This window comes from Ovis aries, chromosome 10 (assembly GCF_016772045.2).
Source record: "Ovis aries strain OAR_USU_Benz2616 breed Rambouillet chromosome 10, ARS-UI_Ramb_v3.0, whole genome shotgun sequence".
Lineage (NCBI taxonomy): Eukaryota > Metazoa > Chordata > Mammalia > Artiodactyla > Bovidae > Ovis > Ovis aries.
This window is the reverse complement of record NC_056063.1, coordinates 32,337,495-32,361,990: the sequence shown is the minus strand read 5'-3', so window position 1 is coordinate 32,361,990 and position 24,496 is coordinate 32,337,495. Positions and strand designations below refer to the sequence as shown.

The window sequence follows — 24,496 nt, the reverse complement described above, 5'->3', positions numbered from 1 at the left end:
AATAGGAAACAAATTACAAAGCCCGTTACAGAATCCAAGTCACTGAGTTGGGAGGGGGATCATGGGGTGGGGTTGGGGGGAGTCTGTGGACCTGGATGAGGCCGGGATGTGGGAGGTTAAGTGGTGGGAGCATTGCAGACGTTTGATCTAGCAAACATCTTCCTCCTCTTCCTGGGAGACACAATCCTTCTTTCCGCCTCCCCCCCGCCCCGCCCCCACAGCCCCCTCCCAAGCCTCCAGCTCTGGAAGCCGAGGCCCAGGCTTGCGCCCAAGTCTTCGGAATGTGGGCATTCTTTGGGACAATCGCTTTATTGGGGACAGCCAGCCCCCTCCACCCTGCGGTGGCCGCTTCCTGCGTTTTTATGGCCGCCGGCCGCTGGCTAATTGTCCCGGTTTTCCAGCTGTGTCTCCGCTCTGCCCTGGAGAAAGGGCCCTGGCCTGCCTGCCCAAATGCTTTGGGAGCGGCCTGGGTTGATCTGGCCCCAGGGGTCACACCAGATCTCAGAGAGGCCCATGCTCACTTGGGGTGTGGGGTGTGACGGCTGGAGAGAGAACACTGGCTGGTGTCCTTCATGAAGAAATGGGCCCTCATGGCAGTAGCATGGCCCCTCTATGGTTCTGGGTCCTGGGCTGGGGGTGAGGGGAAAGGAAGCAATAATGATGTCCTTGGACAAGCTCCTTGGAGTGGAAATATCCCCTCATGTCTGGGTTGCTCCCTCAGCCAAGAGGGGGCCCATCTGGGTTCCTGCAGGGGCAGGCTGTTGGGAGCAATCAGGGAGGGGTGCAAAGTGGCTGATGGGAAGAGACCCTGGTGTCTTTTCATCACCATGGCTTAGCCTCTGAGAGCCCTTTGTCGGGTTCCTGACCTCTGGAAGCCTGCTCTGGGTGGGGGAGGGGAGGCAGCTCCTCTGGCCTCTGGGTGCAGGTGTGTGGCCCTGGGGGAGTGCAGGTGCCACGTGGGACAGGCCTCCAGCAGAGACCAAGGTGCCTGGTCTTAGAGCCTCTTGGCTAGAGCTGAGAATCACCCTCAATGGTTGTCCCCAGCCTTCACTCTTCAAGGCTCTGGCCCAGCCTACCAGTACCTGGGTCTCCAAGTCATAGGGAAGTTTGGGGCTGGGGTGGGGCTGGGCCTGAGGCTGTGACCCCACGGAGCTTGAGTAGGCTGCTTAGGGCAGGAAAGGGTGGGAAGAAAGAGACCCAGGTAAATAAAAGGGTCCCGAAGACTGGGGGTGGGCTCCACTTAGGTTATCAAAGGGACGTCTCTTTGTTACTGACAGTGTCGGAGCCACTCCACATTCCTCCAAGAGGGTCCAGGCTTCCAGGATCCTGGCTGCTGGCAAGGGCAGGGGCACAGAGCTGGGTGGGGAGCAGGAGGCACCGGAAGGGGCGGGCCACTCTTCCAGGGAGATGAGACACTCCTTGAATCCACAGATCATTGACAGGGCTGCCTCTCTGCTCAAAGGTCCCCAGTGTTTGCTCCAGCCTGGGGGGGGACCCTGCTTTTCCCTGTATTTGTGGCTCCTGGAACTGGGGCACCTGTGACCCTTGACACCGAGGTAGGGCAGGCTGTCTGTTCCACCTTAGCAAGCGAATCTACTTTCTGAAACCCTTTCAGATCAAGGAAATGATCCAAAGAGCGCTGCTCTTGCAAACTCCCTCTCTTGCCCTGCACAGGAAGCCTTCAACCTGCACGGACCTGAATTCCCAGGAGAAACAAGGAAGAGCAACAAGGAAGAGTGTTGTCTGATAAAACCATTCAGCTTGGCAGTCTACACTGCTGTGGGAAAAACTACTCGGTCGTTGTGTAGTTTGGAGTTGGAGAGTTTTGGGGCCAACAACGGCACGAAGTCAGCAATCCCCTCACATAAAGGAAGCCTCTATAAGGGGTGGTTTGAGAAGAAATCCTGCCCTGCTGCTCTGCTAACATCTCTGGGAGAGAGATCAGTCACAGTGTCCTCTCTGTAGGGTCTCCCTAGGGTCCACTGCCTGCTCAGTTCCATCAGGCCACAAAGGAGCACAACGTGTTCATCCTGAACAGCAGGGAGGGGCCGCAGCTGCCCACAGCTGCCCGGCTTCATTCACAGGCTCGTCCCCACCCAAGGGAGTCAAGAATGTTCCCCCCAAGCAAACTGAGTTTCTTGTCCTGCCTACCTGCGGGAGAGTTCCTGAAATTGTGGGAGGTCATCGGTGGGTTAGACGTTTAACACTCAGGGTGCAGGAGAGTGGATAAAACAGTGAGCTTTCTCATCCAGGGGCAAGAAATAATTTTTTTTCTCCTTCCGCTCAAGGAGAGCTAGGAAAAGAAAAAGCCTTGGACAAAGGGCTGATATTTGGGTGCAGAAATCTGGTTTTGCCCAGTGGCTGCAAATTATGGGGATAAATGGTGGTTGCCTATTTTCTTCCCCCGCCAGCCCTCCCCACCCATCCTGCTAGAATCAGTCTGTGGATGTTGTATGACTTGGTCTAATTCTGTGCGATGCGTGAGCACAGAGCAAGAATTAAAAGCCTGAGAGGGAATGCTCACTGTGGAGAAGACCCGGCCCCCAGGCCAGCAACACCTAAATGCTATCACATGGCTTTGGCGTGGAGTTACCGCTTGTTCCCTTACCGATGTCTCGTGCCTAAGGTGATGACCTTTGTTTGTCATATGAAAATATGTTCCCAGGAAGCCCTACAAAGTAAGGTGTATGAGGCAGAGGGAAGGGGCTCAGGTAAGGGTGCAGCTCTCCTTGGGTTACTGGCCCCATTGGAAGCTACTCTCTAGAGAGGAAAGTCGAAAGTGAAGTCTCTCAGTTGTGTCCAACTCTTTGCGACCCCATGGACTGTAGCCTACTAGGCTCCTCTGTCCATGGGATTTTTCAGGCAAGAATACTGGAGTGGGCTGCCATTTCCTTCTCCAGGAGATCTTCCCAGCCCAGGGATTGAACCTGGGTCTCCCACATTGTAGGCAGATGCTTTACCGTCTGAGTCACCAGGGAACTCTGGTAGGGGTTAGGGAGTTGGGGGGTGGGGGTGGGACAAAGGACTTCATGTCTGCAGCCTTTGCATTTTACAAAGGAGCACTCTGAGGCCCAGAGAGGTTGGGTGACCTTCCCAAGGTCACACAGCTAGCTGTTCCGGTCACTAACATTAAATGAGCTATGCACAGGTGCATTCTTTGTAACCAGGAGCACTCTGTGCAAATGTTAATAATTACTAAGGCTTTGGGTGCCACCCTGGAAACAGCCTCCCCAACCCCAAACCGACTGGTGACTGGTGTCACGGGGGGAAGCCAAACTCCCCATCCCCACCCCATGAACCAAATAGTTTCAAAACAATCAGATTGAGCTGTTGTGACAATTCTGCTTTCCAAGTCCTATTTATTATATTTCTCCTTTTCAGGGGCACCTGCTAATTGCAGGGTATAAGTTTGTTGAATTGAACTCCATCCAGATGTTTCTTCAATTGCCAGCAAAAGTATCCATCTATTCCACAGTAAATTACTTTCTGTAAAAGAGCTCATCTTTATTTTTTGATTGGGAACCCACATCCTGTGGCTGACCCCTGGAAATGTGTCAAATTCAAAATGAGTAAAAGGAATGCAAAGAAATCGCCTTGTCTTTCTCCTCATCCTCTACTTCCCCAGCAGTGTCCCAGTACCTCTTTTGGACACACGACCCCAAAGGGTCCTACCTGTATGGGTGACGGAAAGAGACCACCCATTCAGTTTCCCATCACATAGGTGAGTGGGACCTGGGCTCGGCAGTTCCCAGCGGGAGCGTTCTCCTGGGGCCTCTGCTTGCCGGCTGGTCTTGAACATTTCAAGGGGGAGTGACAGTGGGCAAAGCAGTACCCCTACTTCGGGAGGCAGTGTGTGTGGAGGGGTTGAAGAGTCACTGAAACTGAAATCAGCTCTTTGCTCTCCGACTTTTCTAAAGAGTTGCCGTTGTGCTTTTTTTTTTTTTTTTAAATGAATTAGTAAGTACGGATATTAACTGTTCACCCCGGAAACTGCACCACCACTTCTGCACCCCCTCTCCCGACTTCTCCGGGCCACCCAGCGGTCCTGGCTGGTGCCTTTGCTGAAGCCCGAGTCCAAGTCCACGTGTCTTCACTGTCCGGTTGGTTCGTTTCCCGCGTCCTGCGCACCAGGAGCACAGAAACCAGAAAACATGCCCAAGCCCAGGACATCACTATCTGAGCCAAGACATGGCAGAAGAAAACAGCCCTGCCAGACCTTGGCAGCCTCTGGAGAGCCGCCCGCAGGAGGATGGAGGTGGGTGTGGGGTGTCCAGGGTCTTCCCCGCGCCCCCCGGGTCCTCTGCCAGGGCTCAGGGCTTAGGTAGAGGCTCTCGCCTTTCTCCCCCAGCTCTTTTGAAGGGGCGGGTTCAGCGCCTTCCCCCACCCTGTATCCCCTCCTGAAGAAACAAACAATTTTGCGGACAAGCTTTAAGCCCTCAAAATGTTAACTGTGTAATAGTAGACATCAGATGGTGCCTGAGCCCTGCAAAATGCAGCTCCCCACCTCTAAAAATAGGGCTTCGGATCTGGCCCTGGGGATTCCCACTTGTCCTAGCCTGAGCATATTTATATGGGGGTCCCTCTGTCCAAGAGGTGGGCTCACCCTAGGATTGAGTAGGGTGCCTTCAATATAGTTAATCATACTCAGTCTCAGGCCCAGCCCTAGGTCCTTGTATCGGGGCCAGAAAATCTTCTTTGCCAAACAGCAGGTTTCTCACTTGGGTCAGGAAAGCCCCCAGGTTACCCCAGCAAGAGGGAGGCAGGCGTCTAGCCCCAGGCCCAGGGGCCCCACCTTTGCACCCAGGTCCTTTGTAATAGACACCTGGTATTCCCACATCCAGAGACGGCTCTGGGGACTCCCCTGACCCCGCTGCCGGCCCTGGTCTACAGTGACGGTGGGGCCTTGGCTCACCTCCTGGCTTCCCCACCTGCCGCCCTCCCCAGCCTCTGGCCTTCACCCTCACCACTAGCAGGCAACACCTGTAAGTTGGCAAAGGGGAGCGGGGTTCCTGGATTAAAATTCCCATGCTAAGACAGCGGCTTCTGTCCGTGGAATTTAGCCCCCAGCAAGGGTGCTGCTGCACTGCTTTTTATGGAAAGATTCTATTGCTCTTGTTGCCCTGCAGACCCCGGCTGGTCACTAACGAAAGCTCGTGTCTTCAGCAGGGCCAGTTCCACCTTCCTGTCTTACTCCCTCTGCGGAGACGAGGACGGCATGGCTTGTTTCCCCTCTGCCAACAGAAGTCTAAGGAGCGCTGGTTGGGGTTTGTTGGACCTTCTGATGGGTATGACTGAGAGAGAGAGAAAGGTGGTGGGCTCCTGCTGTGTGAGCGGACACGCTAGACACCAGTTCTCTGGGGCTCTGGAACCCCAGGTCCGGCCTCCTCTGGCCAGAACCGATTTTCCTCCGTTCCCCGCTTTATCAGTTCTACAGGGCCCTGGACCTTCAGGCCCATCCAGCTTGGAGAAGCCCCACTCCTAGCCTTTTCTGCCGTCCCCCACCGGGTGCCTCCGCAACGCCGGCCCCCGCGGGGCTCTCTCCCGCCCTCCATCCCCGTAGGCTGCTTTGTCAGTCCCAGCTCAAGCTCCTGTGTTTGTCCAAGTTTCAGAGAGACTCCTTCCACTCTCATGTAAGTGTCGGCGCAGCAACTAAGGTGGGAGAAGAAAAAAAAAAAAAAACAGACAAATCGCTGGAGAATAAAAGATTCCTTTTCTGTCCGTTTTGTTTTGCGGCTGGGGGCATAGCAGGAGAGGGTGCGGGGCCCAAACGAGCTGGATGAGCGCTTTGGAATCCGCATAGGCTGGTGGTGTCAACGGGCCGCAGCGGGAGTGAAGAATTGGAGCAGTGAGCTGGATACATCGGTGGCAAAGCCCGAAACTATCAACAGATATTTTGGCAAAGGGTGCGCGTGTGGGGAGGGGTACAGAAGGGCTCGTTATTCGTGCGACTGTCTCGATTCGCCCCGGCCTCCGTGAGCGGGGGTGGACTCCGTTCTAAGCGCATCGCGCGCGCCCGCGGCCCTGGCGCGTCCCGACTTGCGTCCCGGGGTCCTCCGCTGGCGCGGCCGCTACGGCTGCTCCCCGAGCAGGTCGGCGAGACGCAGGTGGCAGATCTTCTTCACCTCGCCCAAGGCGGTGCGCAGCTCCTGCGCCGGCGGGCACCGCAGCCGGCGCGCCAGCTCGCGGGGCGCGGCCGCCGGGTCGCTGAGGCGCACGGCGAGCACGAAGGGGAAGCCGAAGCGCGTGCGGTACTGCGCGGTGAGCTCGGTGAACCGAAGCCGCTCGGCCGCGCCCAGGTTCTGCAGGCCTGCGGCGCTCTGCTCCCGCTGCGACTCGGCGGAGAGTCGGCCGCACTGTGGCTGGCGGCCCGCCAGCTCCGGGTGGCAGCGCAGGACGCCCTCCTGGCCTGCGGAGAAGCACAGACACAAGGCGGTGGGAGCGCGTTATCGCGCCCCGAAGGGCTTCGGAGAAGAGCAGGGTCCCGGGACGTGATGAGGGGCAGATCGGGGCGCCCAGCGCACCCGCCCCCTCCAGCTCGTCCTGAACCCTGCGCCCCGCCAACCCCGCTTCACTCGGCCTCGGCCGGGGCCCCGGGGGCGGGGCGGGAAGTGACAAGTCTGTCCTTTGAGACCTTGGGGCCAGCAGAGCGGCGGGGAGCGGCCGCGGAGGCTCGGAATTTACGACTTGCTCGGGAGGGAGCGCGGACGCGATAAGGGAACCCGAGCGTTTCGTATCTTTTCAAAGTCCTTTGCTCTCAGGGGGGCTTTGATGTCGGAGAGGGCCGGACACAAGGGCCTGAAGACTTCCTGAAAAAGCCACGGAATGGGTTTCGCTCTGGAAAGGAGAAGGGCGGGGAGGATCCACAGGGATAACATCCTTGGAGCTTGGCAAATAAATGCCCAGGGTTTTGTGACCCTAAGTGTGAGCTCTGGGCTTCTGGAATCAGGCGTGCAAAGAGCTTTGCAGATGATTAACTGCAAAGAAACCCATTTCCAGCCGAATCCTACGGCCCTTTGAACGAAAGTGGCTTCCTCCTTTTAGGAAAACAGCACCACTCACCACCCACCGTCTCTGAGGCTCGTTTCCCTTCTCCCACGGTAGATCTCAAAACAATTCGCGGAGAACAACCTTTCCTGGGAAGGCAGCTTCTCCTCATCCCTGAACACTGGCCTGAAATTGGCCACCCGTGGTGTGAGTCCGGCGATTTCAAGTCCTAATCCAGGGGGGTTCTCCTGAGCCCTAGCCAATCATTTTACTTAGTTCGCTAAAGGGAGATTTAGAATCCGTGGGGCTGGGCAAGATTTCAGATATGCTAAACAGGGAACCCAATGGGAACAATGGGGCTGATGACACCTAGCTTGCTGAGGAGTGGCAAGGATTGGAGACAATTCATTTACCCAAACAGCACCTGATGCTAGCAGTTTTTCAATAAATAGCCATATTACCTGCCCTAGTAAACTCAGTGTAACTGGGCTGCCCTGCGGCTGGAAGTTTCTGTCCCTGGGGCTGAGGACAGGTGTGAGGCTCCTCTGGAAAGAGGGGATCACTGAATGACTCTTCCTTTAATTAGAGTATAAACTCCCCCTGCTTAAATCTTATAGTTTCTGCCCAATTAAAGGACAACTGGGATTGTTGACTTGTGGACTTGTGCCCTGAGAGGTGGGAGAACTGGGGTGGGGGGAACTTCTGCATTGAAGAGAGGCTTCATCAGAGGCTCAGAAAGGAGTAGGTGACCTGCCCAAGGTCATTGAGCCAGGAAGCTGCCTACGTGGGGCTCCTGGACTCCAAACCACTGGCTTTGGAGCGCTGGCTGCCCCTTCAAGATTGAATGTGGTTTAGAATGAAACTCAGGTCACCAGTAATCCCATTTTGGCAATACCCCCCATTTTAGAATATCTCTCCTGGGCCTTGCAAAGCTGGGGCGCTTGGTCCCCGCGTTCAGCGCATCCGGGTGATGTGAAAACATCGGTGATAAAGTCCCTACCTGGGCGCCCCCAGCCCTGGGCTGGAGAGCGGCTGTGCTGTGGAGGCTGCCCAAGCAGCCCTGGGCTGGAGAGTGGCTGTGCTGTGGAGGCTGCCCAAGTCTGAGGCTGGGCGCCCCCTGAATCCGCTCCACACCCACCCAGTCTGGACCGCCCCCCCCCCAAATGGGCGTGGGCAGCGGGGGTCTGGGAGGCTCACAGGCCCTGACCGCAGGCCCGCCCTGCACCCCTCCTTGTTTATTCAGATTTTCAAAGGGGTGAGGAGGTAAGGGGGCCAAGACCCCGCCTTCTCACTGAACAACTCAGCGTCCCCCCCACGCCACCCTCCCCTCATTTCTTACTCTGCAGAGGCCTGGCTCCAGCGCAGGGAACGAGGTTATTGCTAGGAGGACCTGGCCAGGGGTTGGGTCTGTCCCCCGGTGGCGTGGCCCCAAGCAGAACCCCGGTCCTGTGGGTGGCCGCCCGCATCCCAGACCTGCCTCTTCTTTCTGGCCCTGACACCTGGCTTCTCACTCAGTTGGGCTCTTCCCTCTCTTGAAAACATCACCTGGGGTTAATGTTTGCCCAGTACTGAGCATGTTTTCCGATGGTGGCGGGAGACAAGGGGGATGAGAGAAGCACAGAGCAAAGAGAAGAAAAGAGATCAGAAAAGAGGATTTACACACACACACACACACACACACACACACACAGAGCCCTCAAATGTAGGTAAAAGAAGATGGTGTGAGGAGGCAGCCAGGGAATGGTAGCTCTGGAGAAATAGAACCTGAGCCCGTTGAGCTGAGGACTCCATCTTTATTGCCCCAAACCACTGATATGCCCCTTCCAATCCTTCCTGCCAGACAGCTCTGTCCCTCCTCCAGCGCTGCATCCCCAGCTGGGGCATCCCCTATTGTGTTAAGCCCCAATAGGAGGCTGGAAACCATGCCTGGGTACTCCCCACCTCCCCACCTCAGCCCTGCAGTCCTCCTACCTGGAGTGCCCAAACCTGGCTGGGTGTCTCACTTCAGGCCTTTCAGTACTGTCTGTCCTTCAGTCTCTCCTAAAATCTGAGACAGCACTGCCTCTGCCATTGGCATGGGATGGTCTGGAGATGCAGGTGTGGATAGGCATTATTTGCTGCGACCACAGACCAAGAATCTCTGCCCCTTGAAGAGTTCCTGGCATGGAGCCGACAGTCCTCATTTTATTAGCAGACAGTGGCGGCTGCTGAAGAGCAGGCGGTTGGCCTGGAAGCCCATCAGTGTCCTCCAGCATCCCCACACTGTCCCAGCTGGTGTGCCCACCCTCCTGTCCCGTGCATGGCCTGGGCCAGCCTCTCTCTCCACTTGTGTTCTGGGAGCCAGCACCTCCTTCCATGTCAAAGGCTACGATTTCAACCATCAATCCCCCTGCCCGCCCACCATCACTGCCACTTCATCAATACACAAACCGACCCTAGAAGCACTCAACCCCTAAAGAAAACAAGCGCCCTCTCTTGATTGCCTGTGGTCCTCTAGTTCCTCCCTGTGTCTCTACTCCTCCTCACAGCACAGCTGCTCCTGGGGACTGTCTCCTGGGCATCTCCACTTCCTCTCCCCGCCTCCCAGGCTCACCCCATCACACTTCCAGCCCCACCAGCCTGCCAGGCTGCACTTCTCAGGTCATAGGCAACGACAGCTTGCTCAAGCCAACAGCCAGTGCTCTGGCCTCTTCTCTCTCAGCCTCTTGGCAGCATGTCATGTGGTCAGCCCTCTCTCCTTGGAAGATTCCCATCATCACTTCTTCTCATCACTGGCCCAGATCAGCGACACAAGTGCTCCCGGACTCAGTCCTCACACCTCCTCCTTTCTGATTCACACAGATGCCCTAAGCGTTCTCATCTAGCCCCCTAGCTTCAAATGTCATCGATTATTTCATGACACCTGGGTCTAGTCTAGTCCTCAGCTTTTCCCTGAGTTCCTTTGTTATGAGCCAACTGAACACTCAACATTGTCCTCTGGGTGGTTATTTGGTATCTCAGCCTTGCCAAGCTCCCATTCGCCATCCTGTCCTCTCAGTGCTGAACTCATCCCCGTTGCAGAAAACAGATCACCACCCACTCAGCTGCTCATATAGAAAACACAGGTGTTATCCTTCATTTCGGGCTTCCCAGGTGACTCAGTGGTAAAGAATCTGCCTGCCAACGCTGGAGCCACAGGAGACGCAGGTTTGATCCCTGGGTTGGAAAGATCCCCTCGAGAAGGAAATAGCAACCTCTCCAGTCTTCTTGGCTGGAGAATCCCATGGACAGAGGAGCCTGGCGGGCTACAGTCCGTTGGGTCCCAGAGTCAGACACAAGGTAAACAACACAACAATCCTTCATTTCTCTTTGTTTCTGACCTGCCTTCCTGCCACAAATCTATCAAAAACACCTGTTGGCTCTAACTCTAAAATTCGTCCTGAAAATCCAGCCACGTCTCTTCATCTCTCCTGCTCCAACCCTAGTCCCCCTGACCATCGCCTCTCGATTTTACTGCTGCTGCAGGCCCTCCACCTGACCCCTCTCCTCGCATCCCTCCACTCTCCACCATTCTCCAACCGCCTGGTCTTTCTTGTCACTTAAGAAAGACCTCTTTTATTACATATGTTCTATCCTAATACAAATGTTCTTCTCATAGTCTAGAATTGAAATGATCCTTTTTATGTATGTTAATCCTGCATCTCTTCACTGGAATGTCTGCTCATTGAAGGTAGGGACTTGTCTTGTTCATGGCTTTAACTCCAGGGCCAGGGACAATACCCCAGGGAAGAGTAGGCACTTAGCAAGTGTTTATTGACTGACACTCTGGGGAGAAAGTGCTGTATATTCTTTGACTGAACGAACACATCATAATAGCCTCGTATAAATACCTTATAGCCTGCATTGAAGGAAGTTATCGGTATCCAACTCTTTGATGCTTTCAACTGCTATCTTCTGAAATAAGTATTGAGTAATGAATCATGGCATAATTGCTATTCTGAAATGCCACAGAAAGATGCATGATTAACTGGTATGACATTTTTATTGCTCTTTGATGTTTAATACAAATCACTATTGAATTTGTTCATTACTGGCCGTGTGTGTGTGTGCGTGTGTGCGCGCGCGCGTGCCCGCGCAACATGTGAACCTTCTTCCCTTTATTGTTGCCATTCCTCTGGCTTGGGAATCAGGAACTGATTGGCTTGAAAAGGTATTTGGCCAATTAGTTTTGGAGCGAAATATTAGTCCTATACTGCCACCTACTGGTCAGTAATCACCATAGTAAACGAATAGTCAACCTCTGCTTACTCTTGAAACAGAATTTTCAGTTTTCTTTAAATGGTAGAGGGTTTTCTTAGATCATCTAAAATTAATCCTTGACCAGATAGATCGTCATAACCTGAACATATCTATAAGGTCCCTTTTAGTTTTAGGATTCAAAGACTCTGTTACACCCAGTTTGTTGTTTACTATCTAAGGAGTAAGTTGTTCCCAATGGCTCAGCGGAAAGAATCTGCCTGCAATGCAGGAAGAAATGGGTTCAATCTCTGGGTCAGGAAGATCCAGGGAATGGCAACCCACTCTAGTATTCTTGCCTGGGGAATTTCACGGACCGAGGAGCTTGGGGGGCTATAGTCTACGGGGTTGTGAGCAAACATTTAAGAATAAAAGCTAGACTTTTACTTGATTATTTTAAAAACTAGGGAGGGGACTTCCCTGGCAGTCAATGGTGGGGACTTCACCTTCCAACACATGGGGTGTGGGTTTGATCCCTGGTTGGGGAGCTAGGATCCCGTATGCCTCTTGGCCAAAAAGCCAGAACACAAACAACAGAGGCAATATAGTAACAAATTCAATAAAGACTTTTAAAATGGTCCACATTAAAAAAAAAAAAAAAAAAACTTAAAAAAATCAAAACCAGCAAGTTCCCTGGTGGGATTCTGGATTTTCACTGCTGCTGCCCGGGGTTCAATCCCTGACCTGGGAATTGAGATCCTGCAAGTCAAGAAATGTAGCCAAGAAAAAAAAAAAAAAAGATAAAAAATAATAATAATAAAAATAAAACCCCACATCAAGCATTAACGTTACTGAATAAATCAGTGAATGAATAGATGAAGTCCCTAGAAACTGTTTCTAGATTTTGCCTTTGAATTTCCAGAAAATTCTTCAAAAGCTGTTGGGTTATCAGGGTTTGTCTCAGTTTTCTTATCTGTAAAATGGGGATACTAATGATAATCCTTATTTTATAGGATTATTATGAGGATTAAGGGAGTTAGTAAATGCCAAATGTTGGGAAAGGTGCTTGAAAGATAGCAATAGTAAGGGGAAAATGCATTTTAGGGGCTATCATCATTATTTCCACCACTAACTCTGCTTGCTTAATGCTATGAAGATGATTAGATAGGAGGAAGGTGATTAGAGAGGGCTGCACTCCCAGCTGCCCCAGGCAAGTGTGGCCACCAGCACAGGGCTGAGAAGCAAGCTCTACCAGCAGGGAGGTCCCTCAAAGAACTGCCTGGAGTGCAGAAGCAAGCAAACGCCCAGGTGGCTCCAACTCCCTCCAGTGGTTTTGTCCCACTGACCTGCTTCGAAAGTCACCCCAGTTAAAGTGTGTGGGGAAGGGTAATGCTGGGCTCCACCATCTTCCAACATCCCCTTAGGAACGATTTCATTCATTCCCGTGGCAAATCTTGATCATATTCCAGTGTTCTGAAATATGATCCCACGGGGTGGGATGGGAGTCTGACACTGGCCCAGATACAGTTTGCAGCCTCACGTTTGCAGCCAGCTGGGCTGCAGCGGGGTGTGTGGGGGCTGCGGGTTCAGCTTTGGGCAGGCAGTGGGTGAGGGTCAACAGGGCCCCTACATTCCTACTTGCAGCAGGTGTGGGATCTAGTTCCCCGATCAGGGATCAAACCTGGGGTCCCCCTGCACTGGGAGCTCAGAGTCTTCACCACTGGACCGCTGGGAAGTCAGGGCCTCCACATTCCTGTCAGCTTGGCTTAATCCCTCATCCTCCCCTCTTCCTGAATGTACCTAAAATGAAATAAAGGAGCCCCTTGTTTGGGAGGCTCCCTTTGACCTCTGGAAACCTTGCCGGGCTGGGTGTCGGAGCCCTGGGCTCACAGGCCAGGACTGTTGTGCAGAAGAGCGCCGTGCCCACAGCCCAGCTCCCTGTGGAAGCCCCTCTGTGAAGATAGCCTGTCCCCTCGAGGTCCCCTCAGCCAGTCCAGGCTTCTCCAGGGACCCTGAGGACAGCCTGGGAGACAGCCTTGGCCGCTGACCTTTGGCCTGTGAACCCCTGGGAGGCTGTGTGTCCTCCTGACTCGCCCCCAAACTTCCCTCTTCTCCCCATCTTACACCCCCAAGGGCCTCCTTTTCTCTCTCCACCCAGAGGAAATCGGCATTTTCTACCCCTTTCTCCAGAGGGATTTCTTCAGACTTTTGTCGTTCCCCCTCTACCTCACACCCACAGGGAGCTGCTGACCTGAGGGACTTTACTTTCCTCAGCCGCCTAGTCCAAACCGGCCCTTTCTGGTAAAACGTCAGCCATTCTCTCTTCCCCCCCAGGCTCCTCAGATAGTCTGATACGGAGCGGTCTCCTCTCTTGCATAAGGGACATTCCCAAAGCCAATGCAGGGCTGAGGTGGGGCGGGGCAGGGGGACACTAGCCTGACCTTTGGTCCCTGAGCAGCTTTGAGGCCAGAGGAGGTGGCTGCCTCCTCTTTCCTGGTAACCCCAGAGCTTTAATATTTAACAGCCAGTTTACCTGAGCCAATGAACCTTCTTTCACTCTACTGTCCACTTAACACTGCAAGGGTTTGACTCTCTTTTGCAAAAGTCTGAAGAAACTCACCAAGCCTTACAGCAAAAACAAGTAAATGTGTATACCCGGGATAAGCGACTAGGCTCAAACATCTCAAAACAGTTTGATAACAAAAAAGAAGTAGGCTCACAGATGAGAAAACTAGAGGTTACCAGTGGGGAGGGGAGGGGAGGCGGGAGGGGCATGATGGATGGGGGAGGGGAGGCTGAGACAATTGGGTCTAAGATCCGCTCGGGAATATATCATACAAGACTGAGACTACAGCCAATATTTTGTAATAACTAAATGGAAAGTAACCTTTAAAAATTGTGTTTAAAAATCCAAAACAGCCACAAGACCTCCCCTCCCCCCATTTTAAAAGAAATGTTTTTTGGCCACACTATGGCTTGTGGGACGAGTTTGAGTAAGCTCCAGGAGTTGGTGATGGACAGCGAAGGGGGTGTGCTGTAGTCCATGGGATCGCAAAGAGTCAGACATGACTGAGTGACTGAACTGAACTGAACTGAACTGATGGCTTGTGGGATCTTAGCTCCCCAATCAGGGTTCAAACCCAGGCCCTTCGCAGTGAAACCTGAGTCTTAACCACTGGACCACCAGGGAATTCCCTCCCCTATCTTTTTGATAAGCACACCTGAAATCCCTCCGTGGAGACTCTCAGTGTCCAACCCCAAAGCCTTACCTGACAATGGAAGACCATCAATAAAGGCAAAAAAGTGCTTCTCTAAATCTCCCAAGCCAGAGAACGGGCGCTTGGACCAAACTGCGGCTGCGATCAGAGGACATCTCTCGATGACGTTTCCGAACACATCCACAAATTCTCCGAAGCCCATGGAGTTGACCTTCTCAATGTCCATGGCGTGTGCTCCAGCGGCGGTGGCAGGACTGGGCTCTCCTCTGGGTGAGTGACTGACACGTCTCTGCTCGTCGAATTATATTTGCTGAATGCACAGGCTTGGTTTTTTTTTTTTTTTTTTTTTTTGCAACACCAGCTTGGCATGTTTTAAATGCCTCTGGGAAAAGCAGAGATCCAGAGTTCTTGTGCAATCAACAAACACAGGCTTAAGGTCTAATCCAGCGAGCAGAGATCTTGCAGAGGGGGAAACATGTCCAGCGAAACTCTTCCCACCATCCAAGCCGGCAGAGGCCATATTCAGCCTCAGCATTCAAGCCAGTTAGCCTTCTGGTGCCATTAACATTTTAGCCTGCCCGCTTACTGTATTTGTTTCATGACTGAAGAACTGACAGCAAAGAAGTCAAGGAACTTTGCTTTTCAAAGAGGGTAAGTCTGGTGCCAGAAGTACCATCATTACAGGCCATGTCTTCAAATACGGAGGAAGATAAATATGTATAGCAACACACACACACACACACACACACACAGAGCTTCCCTGGTAGCTCAGTTGGTAAAGAATCAACCCACAATGATACAGGAGATTGCCTGCAATGTAAGAGACACAGGTTCGATCCCTGGGTTGGGAAGCTTCCCTGGATATGGAAATGGCAACCCACTCCAGTATTCTTGCCTGGAGAATCCCACGGACAGAGGAGCCTGACAGGCTACGGTCCACGGGGTCGCAAAGGGTCAGAGGTGACTTAGTGACTAAACAACAATCATATGCATGTGTGTGTGTGTGTGTGTGTGTGTGTGGTGGGATGGCTAAGTTGTGTTCAACTCTTTGCAACCTCATAGACTGTAGCCTGACAGGCTCCTCTGTTTTATGACATTTCCCTTGCTCGAGTGGGTTGCCAACTCCTTCTCCAGGATCCTCCTGACCCAGGGATCGAACCCATGTCTCCTGCATTGGCAGGCGGGTTCTTTACCACTGAACCACCAGGGAAGCCGATATATATGATATGTATTGCCTATCATATACGTTGCATAGATATGTGAACACACACTGGATCCTGTATCATGTGTGAAGTTTTAGGCAGGCAGCCCAGTGTGGAGGGCCTGGTCCCAGGAGAGCTTGGATCCAGGCTCTGCCCCCTACTGGTTGGCATTCATCAAGTTATTAAACTTTTCTGAACTTCAGTTTCTTCGTCTGTAAAGTAGACATAATACAAGTATTTGCCTGATGGGATTTTTGCAAAGATAAAGCAAGTTAACTTAGCAGTGTTCCTGTTAACATCGCACTACAGAGGTGTCGGCTGATACAATGTTGACTGCACAAAGTCTGCAGAGGACCAGCCACAGAACTTCCTCTGCCGTCCCTTCTGCCACCAGAGCCAACACAGCCCTTTCCTGTCCCCGCAGGTTCCCTGCAGACAGCCTGACAGCCAGTGTGATCTCCCCCCGGCGCCCTCAAAGCTGACTGTCGGGAAGGGAGGGTAAGGTCTGTCCAGCAACCGCCCCCCCAGTCCCTTGCAACCGTCGAAAGTCTTATCTCCTTCCCAGTCCCCAGAGTGAGCAGAGGAGTGGGGAACTGAAGACGGAGCAGAAGGCAAAGGAGAAAGGGTTCCCCTCCCTATGCATGACCCTTACCTTCCTCCGCCTGTTATTCTGCACACAAAGGGTCCTTCCTCCCCACCAAGCCCCAGGCACTAGCAGCCTGGGCCTGGAGCCTGGCGGCTCTCAGCTCCTCTGAAGCAGTGGGAGAGATAGACATCTGAATTTGCAAGTGGAAACTTCTTAGCTCATGGAAATGCTGATATGCACAGTGGGATGGGCCTTGCATTTGGGGCAGAGACCAGGAGCCTAACCTTTTATTTGGTGTTATCTGTTGTATAACAATGGAACTCCAAACAGCCCACTAACATAGGAAGCCTTAAGGTTAAGGTATTAAACAGTCCTGGACAGTGAAGCAACCGACTTCCCAGGTGGTGCAGTGGTAAAGAATCCACCTGCCGATGCAGGAGATGTAGGAGACACAAGAGATCCCCTAGAGGAGCGCATGGCAACCCACTCAGTATCCTTGCCTGGAGAATCCCATGAACATAGGAGCCTGGCAAGCTATAGTCCATGGGGTCACAAACAGTTGGGCACGACTGAGCACAAAACCCACAAAAATCCAACCAGATTCCTAATATGGAACCTGGCCAGCCAGGCCACAGAAGGACCCTGGGCTCTGTTAATCCTGTCTGACTCCTCCAGTCAAATTGAAGAAATGTAAAGTGGCCAGAGGTCAGGCCATTCTCACCCTAGCAAAAAGTTAAGTTACTGAACTGTACAGTATACATAAGGGAATTGTATGTTATTTGAATTACATATCGATAAAGCAGTTATTTTCTTTTTAAATTTTACATTATTGATTTATTTTTCAAGATTTTTTAAATATGGACCATTTTAAAACACTTTATTAAATTTGTCACAGTATTTCTTCTGTTTTATGATTTGGTTTTCTTGGCCTCAAGACATGTATGATCTTTGCTCCCCAACCAGGGATTAAACGGGCAACCTCTGCATTGGCAAGTGAAGTCTTAACCACTGGACCATCAGGAGCATTCCAAAGATGTTATTTTCTAAACTTAATTTATAGAGAGATGTAGCTTCATAATTTCCATTTAACCTGTAAGATATGATTCTCATGTCCTGCGCTGAATGTATTCTTGTATCTGACTTTAGTATAATTTTTCTTTTAAGGTAAGAGACTTTTAGCAGTCCATGGAGAAAATTCTTAAACAGTCAAATTTTTCTTTCTTTCTTTTTTTTTTAGTTTAACTGTTTCAAGCATCTGTTCCCTTCAGTGACAACCCTTATGTTTTCTTGAGCAGAGCTTAGGGAGATGATTTTTTTTCTCTTCCAAAAATATTTTTTTGGATAGGGCAGACGTTTTCTCAATAGAATATACCAGAAAGGCAAATTGCTTTCCAGAACCTACTTTTAAAATTTGAGCCAAATTGGGAGTTGGAGTTCCTGTGATCCTCCTCTTACCAGACTCCTTCCATTGGCTGAGCTGAAGCAATGTGAAGTTCTGGCTGAAGGAGCCCAGAGTAGTCGCTGAGGCCATGAGGAAGCGGCAGGCATGGGGGATGGGTCAGGTCTGCAGTTAGTATCTCGGTGGAGCCAACTAAGTGACTTAACCTGCTCAAGCTTAAGCTTTGGTTTCACTGTTAAACTGTCACAGAACAAGCTCCTACCAGCCAGTTTGTTAAATGAGAAAATCCATGTGACGCCTTCAGCACAGCTCTGGAATAGTGTTATGGACAAATCAGTATAATATACAGAATTTATCAGAGTGAACCTTGAGGACATTATGTTATGAAAAGACATATACTGCATGATGCCATTTATATAAAGTTCCCAGAGTAGCCCAGTTCAGAAGAGCAGAAAGCAGGACATGCTGCCAGGGGTTGGGGGTTGGGGGGGACACAGAGAATAGGGAGTCAGTGTCTAAGGCGGACAGCTTTGGTCTGAGAAGATGAAAAAGTTCTGGAAATGATGGTGAGAATGGTTGCTCAGCAATGTGAATGTAATTAATACCACTCAGCTGTACACTGAAAGATGGCTAAAAGGTATATACACTACTATATATGAAATAAAGAAATCAGGACCTACTTATAGCACTGGGAACTATATTTAATATTTTGTAATAACCTATGATAGAAAAGAATCTGAAGAATATCATATCTATAGCTAAGTCACTTTGCTGTATACCTCAAATTAATACAACATTGCTAATCAACCATTCTCTAATATAAAATAAAAAATAAATTCAAAAAAGAATATATATACATATACATATGTATGTAGCTGAGTCACTTTCTTGCACACCTGAAACTAAGGCATTGTAAATCAACTATACATCAGTTTAAAAAGTGGCTCAAGTGGTAAATTTTATATTATGTATATTTTACTGCAGAAAAAGATCATCAGAGACTTTTCTGCCTCTTTAAGATAATTGGAATTTCAATACATGTTGGGTCTCGAGGAGCTAAAAACTATATGCTTTTCCAGATGATAACTGCCCCTGTTTTTTTTTTTCGTGTTGCTGAGGGTGGTACAGACAGTTGTTGTCTTGTCGCTAAGATGTGTTTGCCTCTTTGTGACTTCCTGGACCGTAGCCTGCCAGGCTTCTCTGTCCATGGGACTCTCCAGGCAAGAGTACTGGAGCGGGCTGCCATTTCCTCCTCCAGTGTATCTTCCCGACTCAGGGATCGAACCCGTCTCTTCTACGTCACCTGCTTCGACAGGCAGGTTCTTTACCACTGAGCCATCTGGGAAAACAAATGTTAATTCTGACAAGTCACTTATTCTGATGAAAAGGATAGTGGGTGTGGCAGGTGGGTTCAGACAACTGCTATGGAGCCGGTGGTCCTTCATGAAGAGCTGGAGAGTGAGAAGAAAGATCAGGAAGGAACACAAGGGGTGGGAGGAGGGCTGAGGTGGCAATGAGGTCACCTAGTCATCTTCTGGCTACAGACCAGCCCCTCGGGGTATTTCTCTTCCTCCTGGAAATCTCTAAGAAACAGAGCCTTTGTTTTGAGGACAGGAAGCCAGTCCAGGCTCAGACAACATGAAGCAGAGCAGGTGCTCCAAGAATATGATCAGAAGTACATGCTGGGGCAGATGAATGCAAGGTGTAGAAGGCAGTGGTAAATTCCAGGTCCCAGGAGACAGCCTGACCCTAGGCTGCTCCACTACTGGTGTAAATAATGCACATAAAATGGACCGTCATTCCCACAGTAGGTGAATAAACGAAGTCGTCTGCATAGAGGGTTAGTCTTCCCTCTAATCAGCCGGTTGCTTTTTCTTTAATTCTGCTTCTTAAAATTTGCTCTTTCGGAGGCAGGCTGGGGTACTGGCAGGCTGCCGTGATGAAAACAGTAGTGCCAGGGTGCCACCTACTGGCAAGACTCCTGCACGGGCTGAGAGGCAGGGGCTGATCAGAAGGGAGCAACACCCCGGCCCCAAACTCTGGGGATCATTAATTGTATCCTGACACTTTTTAAAATGTGTAGTCATGTCCAGAACGAAACTTGACCCAAATGAAAACTGACTTTGTGCTAAGAGCTGGGTTTAAAAAGAATCTAATTTCATTTTCCCTTGAGAGATTATTTATTTTTTTATCCATTCAGCCAGTCTTTGTCTTTTGGTTGGGGCATTCAACCCGTTTACGTTTAAGGTAATTATTGATAAGTATGATCCCGTTGGAGAGCTGGTTTGGTGGTGCTGAATTCTCTCAGCTCTTGCTTGTCTGTAAAGCTTTTTATTTCCCCCTCATATTTGAATGAGATCCTTGCTGGGTACAGTAATCTGGGCTGTAGGTTATTTTCTTTCATCACTTTAAGTATGTCTTGCCATTTCTTCCTGACCTGAAGAGTTTCTATTGAAATATCAGCTGTTATCCTTATGGGAATCCCCTTGTGTGTTATTTGTTGTTTTTCCCTTGCTGCTTTTAATATTTGTTCTTTGTGTTTGATCTTTGTTAATTTGATTAATATGTGTCTTGGGGTGTTTCGCCTTGGGTTTATCCTGTTTGGGACTCTCTGGGTTTCTTGGACTTGGGTGATTATTTCCTTCCCCATTGTAGGAAAGTTTTCAACTATTATCTCCTCAAGTATTTTCTCATGGTCTTTCTTTTTGTCTTCTTCTTCTGGGACTCCTATAATTCAAATGTTGGAGCGTTTCATATTGTCCTGGAGGTCTCTGAGATTGTCCTCATTTCTTTTAATTTTTCTTTTTTCCTCTCTGATTCATTTCTTTCTATCATTCTATCTTCCATTTCACTAATCCTATCTTCTGCCTCCGATATTCTACTATTTGTTGCCTTCAGAGTGTTTCTGATCTCATTTATTGCATTATTCATTATATATTGTGGTCCAGTGGAGAGGGAATGGCAAGCCACTTCAGTATTCTTGCCTTGAGAACCCCATGAACAGTATGAAAAGGCAAAATGATAGGATACCGAAAGAGGAACTTCCCAGGTCATTAGGTGCCCAATATGCTACTGGAGATCAGTGGAGAAATAACTCCAGAAAGAATGAAGGGATGGAGCCAAAGCAAAAACAATACCCAGTTGTGGATGGGACTGGTGATAGAAGTAAGATCCGATGCTGTAAAGAGCAATATTGCATAGGAACCTGGAATGTCAGGTCCATGAATCAAGGCAAATTGGAAGTGGTCAAACAAGAGATGGCAAGGGTGAACGTTGACATTCTAGGAATCAGCGAACTAAAATGGACTGGAATGGGTGAATTTAACTCAGATGACCATTACATCTACTACTGCGGGCAGGAACCCCTCAGAAGAAATGGAGTAGCCATCATGGTCAACAAAAGAGTCCAAAATGCAGTACTTGGATGCAATCTCAAAAATGACAGAATGATCTCTGTTGGTTTCCAAGGCAAACCATTCAATATCACAGTTATCCAAGTCTATGCCCCAACCAGTAACACTGAAGAAACTGAAGTTGAACGGTTTTATGAAGACCTAGAAGACCTTTTAGAACTAACACCCCAAAAAGATGTCCTTCTCATTATAGGGGATTGGAATGCAAAAGTAGGAAGTCAAGAAACACCTGGAGTAACAGGCAAATTTGGCCTTGGAATGCGGAATGAAGCAGGGCAAAGACTAATAGAGTTTGGCCAAGAGAATGCACTGGTCATAGCAAACACCCTCTTCCAACAACACAAGAGAAGACTGTACACATGGACATCACCAGATGGTCAACACCAAAATGAGATTGATTATATTTTTGCAGCCGAAGATGGAGAAGCTCTATATAGTCAACAAAAACAAGACCAGGAGCTGACTGTGGCTCAGATCATGAACTCCTTATTACCAAATTCAGACTCAAATTGAAGAAAGTAGGGAAAACCAGTAGACCATTCAGGTATGACCTAAATCAAATCCCTTATGATTATACAGTGGAAGTGAGAAATAGATTTAAGGGCCTAGATCTGATAGATAGAGTGCCTGATGAACTATGGAATGAGGTTTGTGACATTGTACAGTAGATAGGGATCAAGACCATCCCCATGGAAAAGAAATGCAAAAAGGCAAAATGGCTGTCTGGGGAGGCCTTACAAATAGCTGTGAAAAGAAGAGAGGCGAAAAGCAAAGGAGAAAAGGAAAGATATAAGCATCTGAATGCAGAGTTCCAAAGAATAGCAAGAAGAGATAAGAAAGCATTCTTCAGTGATCAATGCAAAGAAATAGAGGAAAAGAACAGAATGGGAAAGACTAGAGATCTCTTTAAGAAAATTAGAGATACCAAGGGAACATTTCATGCAGAGATGGGCTCGATAAAGGACAGAAATGGTATGGACCTAACAGAAGCAGAAGATATTAAGAAGAGGTAGCAAGAATACACAGAAGAACTGTACAAAAAAGATCTTCATGACCCAGATAATCATGATGATGTGATCACTAATCTAGAGCCAGACATCTTGGAATGTGAAGTCAAAAGGGCCTTAGAAAGCATCACTACGAACAAAGCTAGTGGAGGTGATGGAATTCCAGTTGAGCTGTTTCAAATCCTGAAAGATGATGCTGTGAAAGTGCTGCACTCAATATGCCAGCAAATTTGGAAAACTCAGCAGTAGCCACAGGACTGGAAAAGGGCAGTTTTCATTCCAATTCCAAAGAAAGGCAATGCCAAAGAATGCTCAAACTACAGCACAATTGCACTCATCTCACATGCTAGTAAAGTAATGCTCAAAATTCTCCAAGCCAGGCTTCAGCAATATGTGAACCGTGAACTTCCTGATGTTCAAGCTGGTTTTAGAAAAGGCAGAGGAACCAGAGATCAATTTGCCAATATCTGCTGGATCATGGAAAAAGGAAGAGAGTTCCAGAAAAACATCTATTTCTGCTTTATTGACTATGCCAAAGCCTTTGACTGTGTGGATCACAATAAACTGTGGAAAATTCTGAAAGAGATGGGAATACCAGACCACCTAACCTGCCTCTTGAGAAATCTGTATGCAGGTCAGGAAGCAACAGTTAGAACTGGACATGGAACAACAGACTGGTTCCAAATAGGAAAAGGAGTATGTTAAAGCTGTATATTGTCACCCTGCTTATTTAACTTATATGCAGAGTACATCATGAGAAATGCTGGACTGGAAGAAACACAAGCTGGAATCAAGATTGCCGGGAGAAATATCAATAACCTCAGATATGCAGATGACACCACCCTTATGGCAGAAAGTGAAGAGGAACTAAAAAGCCTCTTGATGAAAGTGAAAGAGGAGAGTGAAAAAGTTGGCTTAAAGCTCAACATTCAGAAAACGAAGATCATGGCATCTGGTCCCATCGCTTCATGGCAAATAGATGGGGAAACAGTGGAAACAGTGTCAGACTTTATTTTTTGGGGCTCCAAAATCACTGGGGATGGTGATTGCAGCCATGAAATTAAAAGATGCTTACTCCTTGGAAGAAAAGTTATGACCAACCTAGATAGTATATTCAAAAGCAGAGACATTACTTTGCCGACTAAGGTCCATCTAGTCAAGGCTATGGTTTTTCCTGTGGTCATGTATGAATGTGAGAGTTGGACTGTGAAGAAGGCTGAGCGCCAAAGAATTGATGCTTGTGAACTGTGGTGTTGGAGAAGATTCTTGAGAGTCCCTTGGACTGCAAGGCGATCCAACCAGTCCATTCTGAAGGAGATCAACCCTGGGATTTCTTTGGAAGGAATGATGCTGAAGCTCCAGTACTTTGGCCACCTCATGAGAGCTGACTCATTGGAAAAGACTCTGATGCTGGGGGGATTGGGGGCAGGAGGAGAAAGGGGACGACCGAGGATGAGATCGCTGGATGGCATCACGGACTCGAGGAACGTGAGTCTGAGTGAACTCCAGGAGATGGTGATGGACAGGGAGGCCTGGCGTGCTGCGATTCATGGGGTCGCAAAGAGTCGGACACAACTGAGCGACTGAACTGAACTGAACTGAGGTCCTTGTTAAACCTTTCTTGCATCTTCTCAATCCTTGTCTCCAGGCTATTTATCTGTGATTCCATTTTGATTTCAAGATTTTGGATCAGTTTCACTATCATTATTCGGAATTCTTTATCAGGTAGATTCCCTATCTCTTCCTCTTTTGTTTGGTTTGGTGGGCATTTATCCTGTTCCTTTACCTGCTGGGTATTCCTCTGTCTCTTAATCTTGTTTATATTGCTGTGTTTGGGGTGGCCTTTCTGTATTCTGGCAGTTTGTGGAGTTCTCTTTATTATGGATACAAAAATAAGACTCCTATATATGTTGTCTACAAGAGACCCACCTCAAAACAAGGGACACATACAGACTGAAAGTGAAGGGCTGGAAAAGATATTCCATGCAAATAGAGACCAAAAGCAAGCAAGAGTAACAATACTCATATCAGATAAAATAGACTTTAAAACAAAGGCTGTGAAAAGGGACAAAGAAGGACACTACATAATGATCAAAGTATCGATCCAACAAGATATAACAATTATAAATATATATGCTCCCAACATAGGAGCACCACAATATGTAAGACAAATGCTAACAAGTATGAAAGGGGAAATTAACAATAACACAATAATAGTGGGAGACTTTAATACCCCACTCACACCTATGGATGGATCAACTAAACAGAAAATTAACAAAGAAACACAAACTTTAAATGATACACTAGACCAGTTAGACCTAATTGATATCTATAAGACATTTCACCCCAAAACAATGAATTTCACCTTTTTCTCAAGTGCTCACGGAACCTTCTCCAGGATAGATCACATCCTGGGCCATAAATCCAGCCTTGATAAATTCAAAAAATTGAAATCATTCCAAGCATCTTTTC

The 24,496-nt window shown here is 49.2% G+C and overlaps 1 protein-coding gene and 1 long non-coding RNA gene across 4 annotated transcripts; one reads left to right on the top strand and one right to left on the bottom strand.

Annotated features, from left to right (window-relative positions):
• Nucleotides 1-604: 604 nt before the first annotated feature.
• Nucleotides 605-5,718, top strand: LOC121820443 (uncharacterized). The gene is made up of 2 exons (XR_006060978.2): nt 605-4,255; nt 5,167-5,718. It is a non-coding gene; the product is annotated as an uncharacterized LOC121820443 (long non-coding RNA).
• URAD (ureidoimidazoline (2-oxo-4-hydroxy-4-carboxy-5-) decarboxylase) lies at nt 3,340-14,693 on the bottom strand. Of its 3 annotated transcripts, none has more exons than XM_015098158.4 (2): nt 14,469-14,693; nt 3,340-6,406 (listed from the first exon to the last, which is right to left on the bottom strand). In XM_015098158.4, exons 1-2 carry the CDS (start codon nt 14,641-14,643, stop codon nt 6,069-6,071), a joined length of 513 nt encoding a protein of 170 aa, XP_014953644.2. In that variant the 5' UTR covers nt 14,644-14,693; the 3' UTR covers nt 3,340-6,068. The 3 variants fall into 3 exon arrangements, with proteins under 3 accessions (XP_014953644.2, XP_042110793.1, XP_042110794.1); XM_042254859.2 differs by having other exon boundaries at nt 5,692-6,406; nt 8,324-14,693; XM_042254860.2 differs by lacking the exon at nt 14,469-14,693 and adding an exon at nt 7,060-8,285 and having other exon boundaries at nt 5,692-6,406.
• Nucleotides 14,694-24,496: the final 9,803 nt, after the last annotated feature.

What these genes read in the sequence shown, in the direction of transcription:
- URAD (XM_015098158.4), bottom strand. Translation starts at nt 14,643, where the DNA reads ATGGACATTGAGAAGGTCAACTCCATGGGCTTCGGAGAATTTGTGGAT. An exon ending in TGATGGTCTTCCATTGTCAG is followed by an intron (nt 6,407 to 14,468) that starts GTAAGGCTTTGG and finishes GCTTCTCCGCAG; the next exon opens with GCCAGGAGGGCGTCCTGCGC.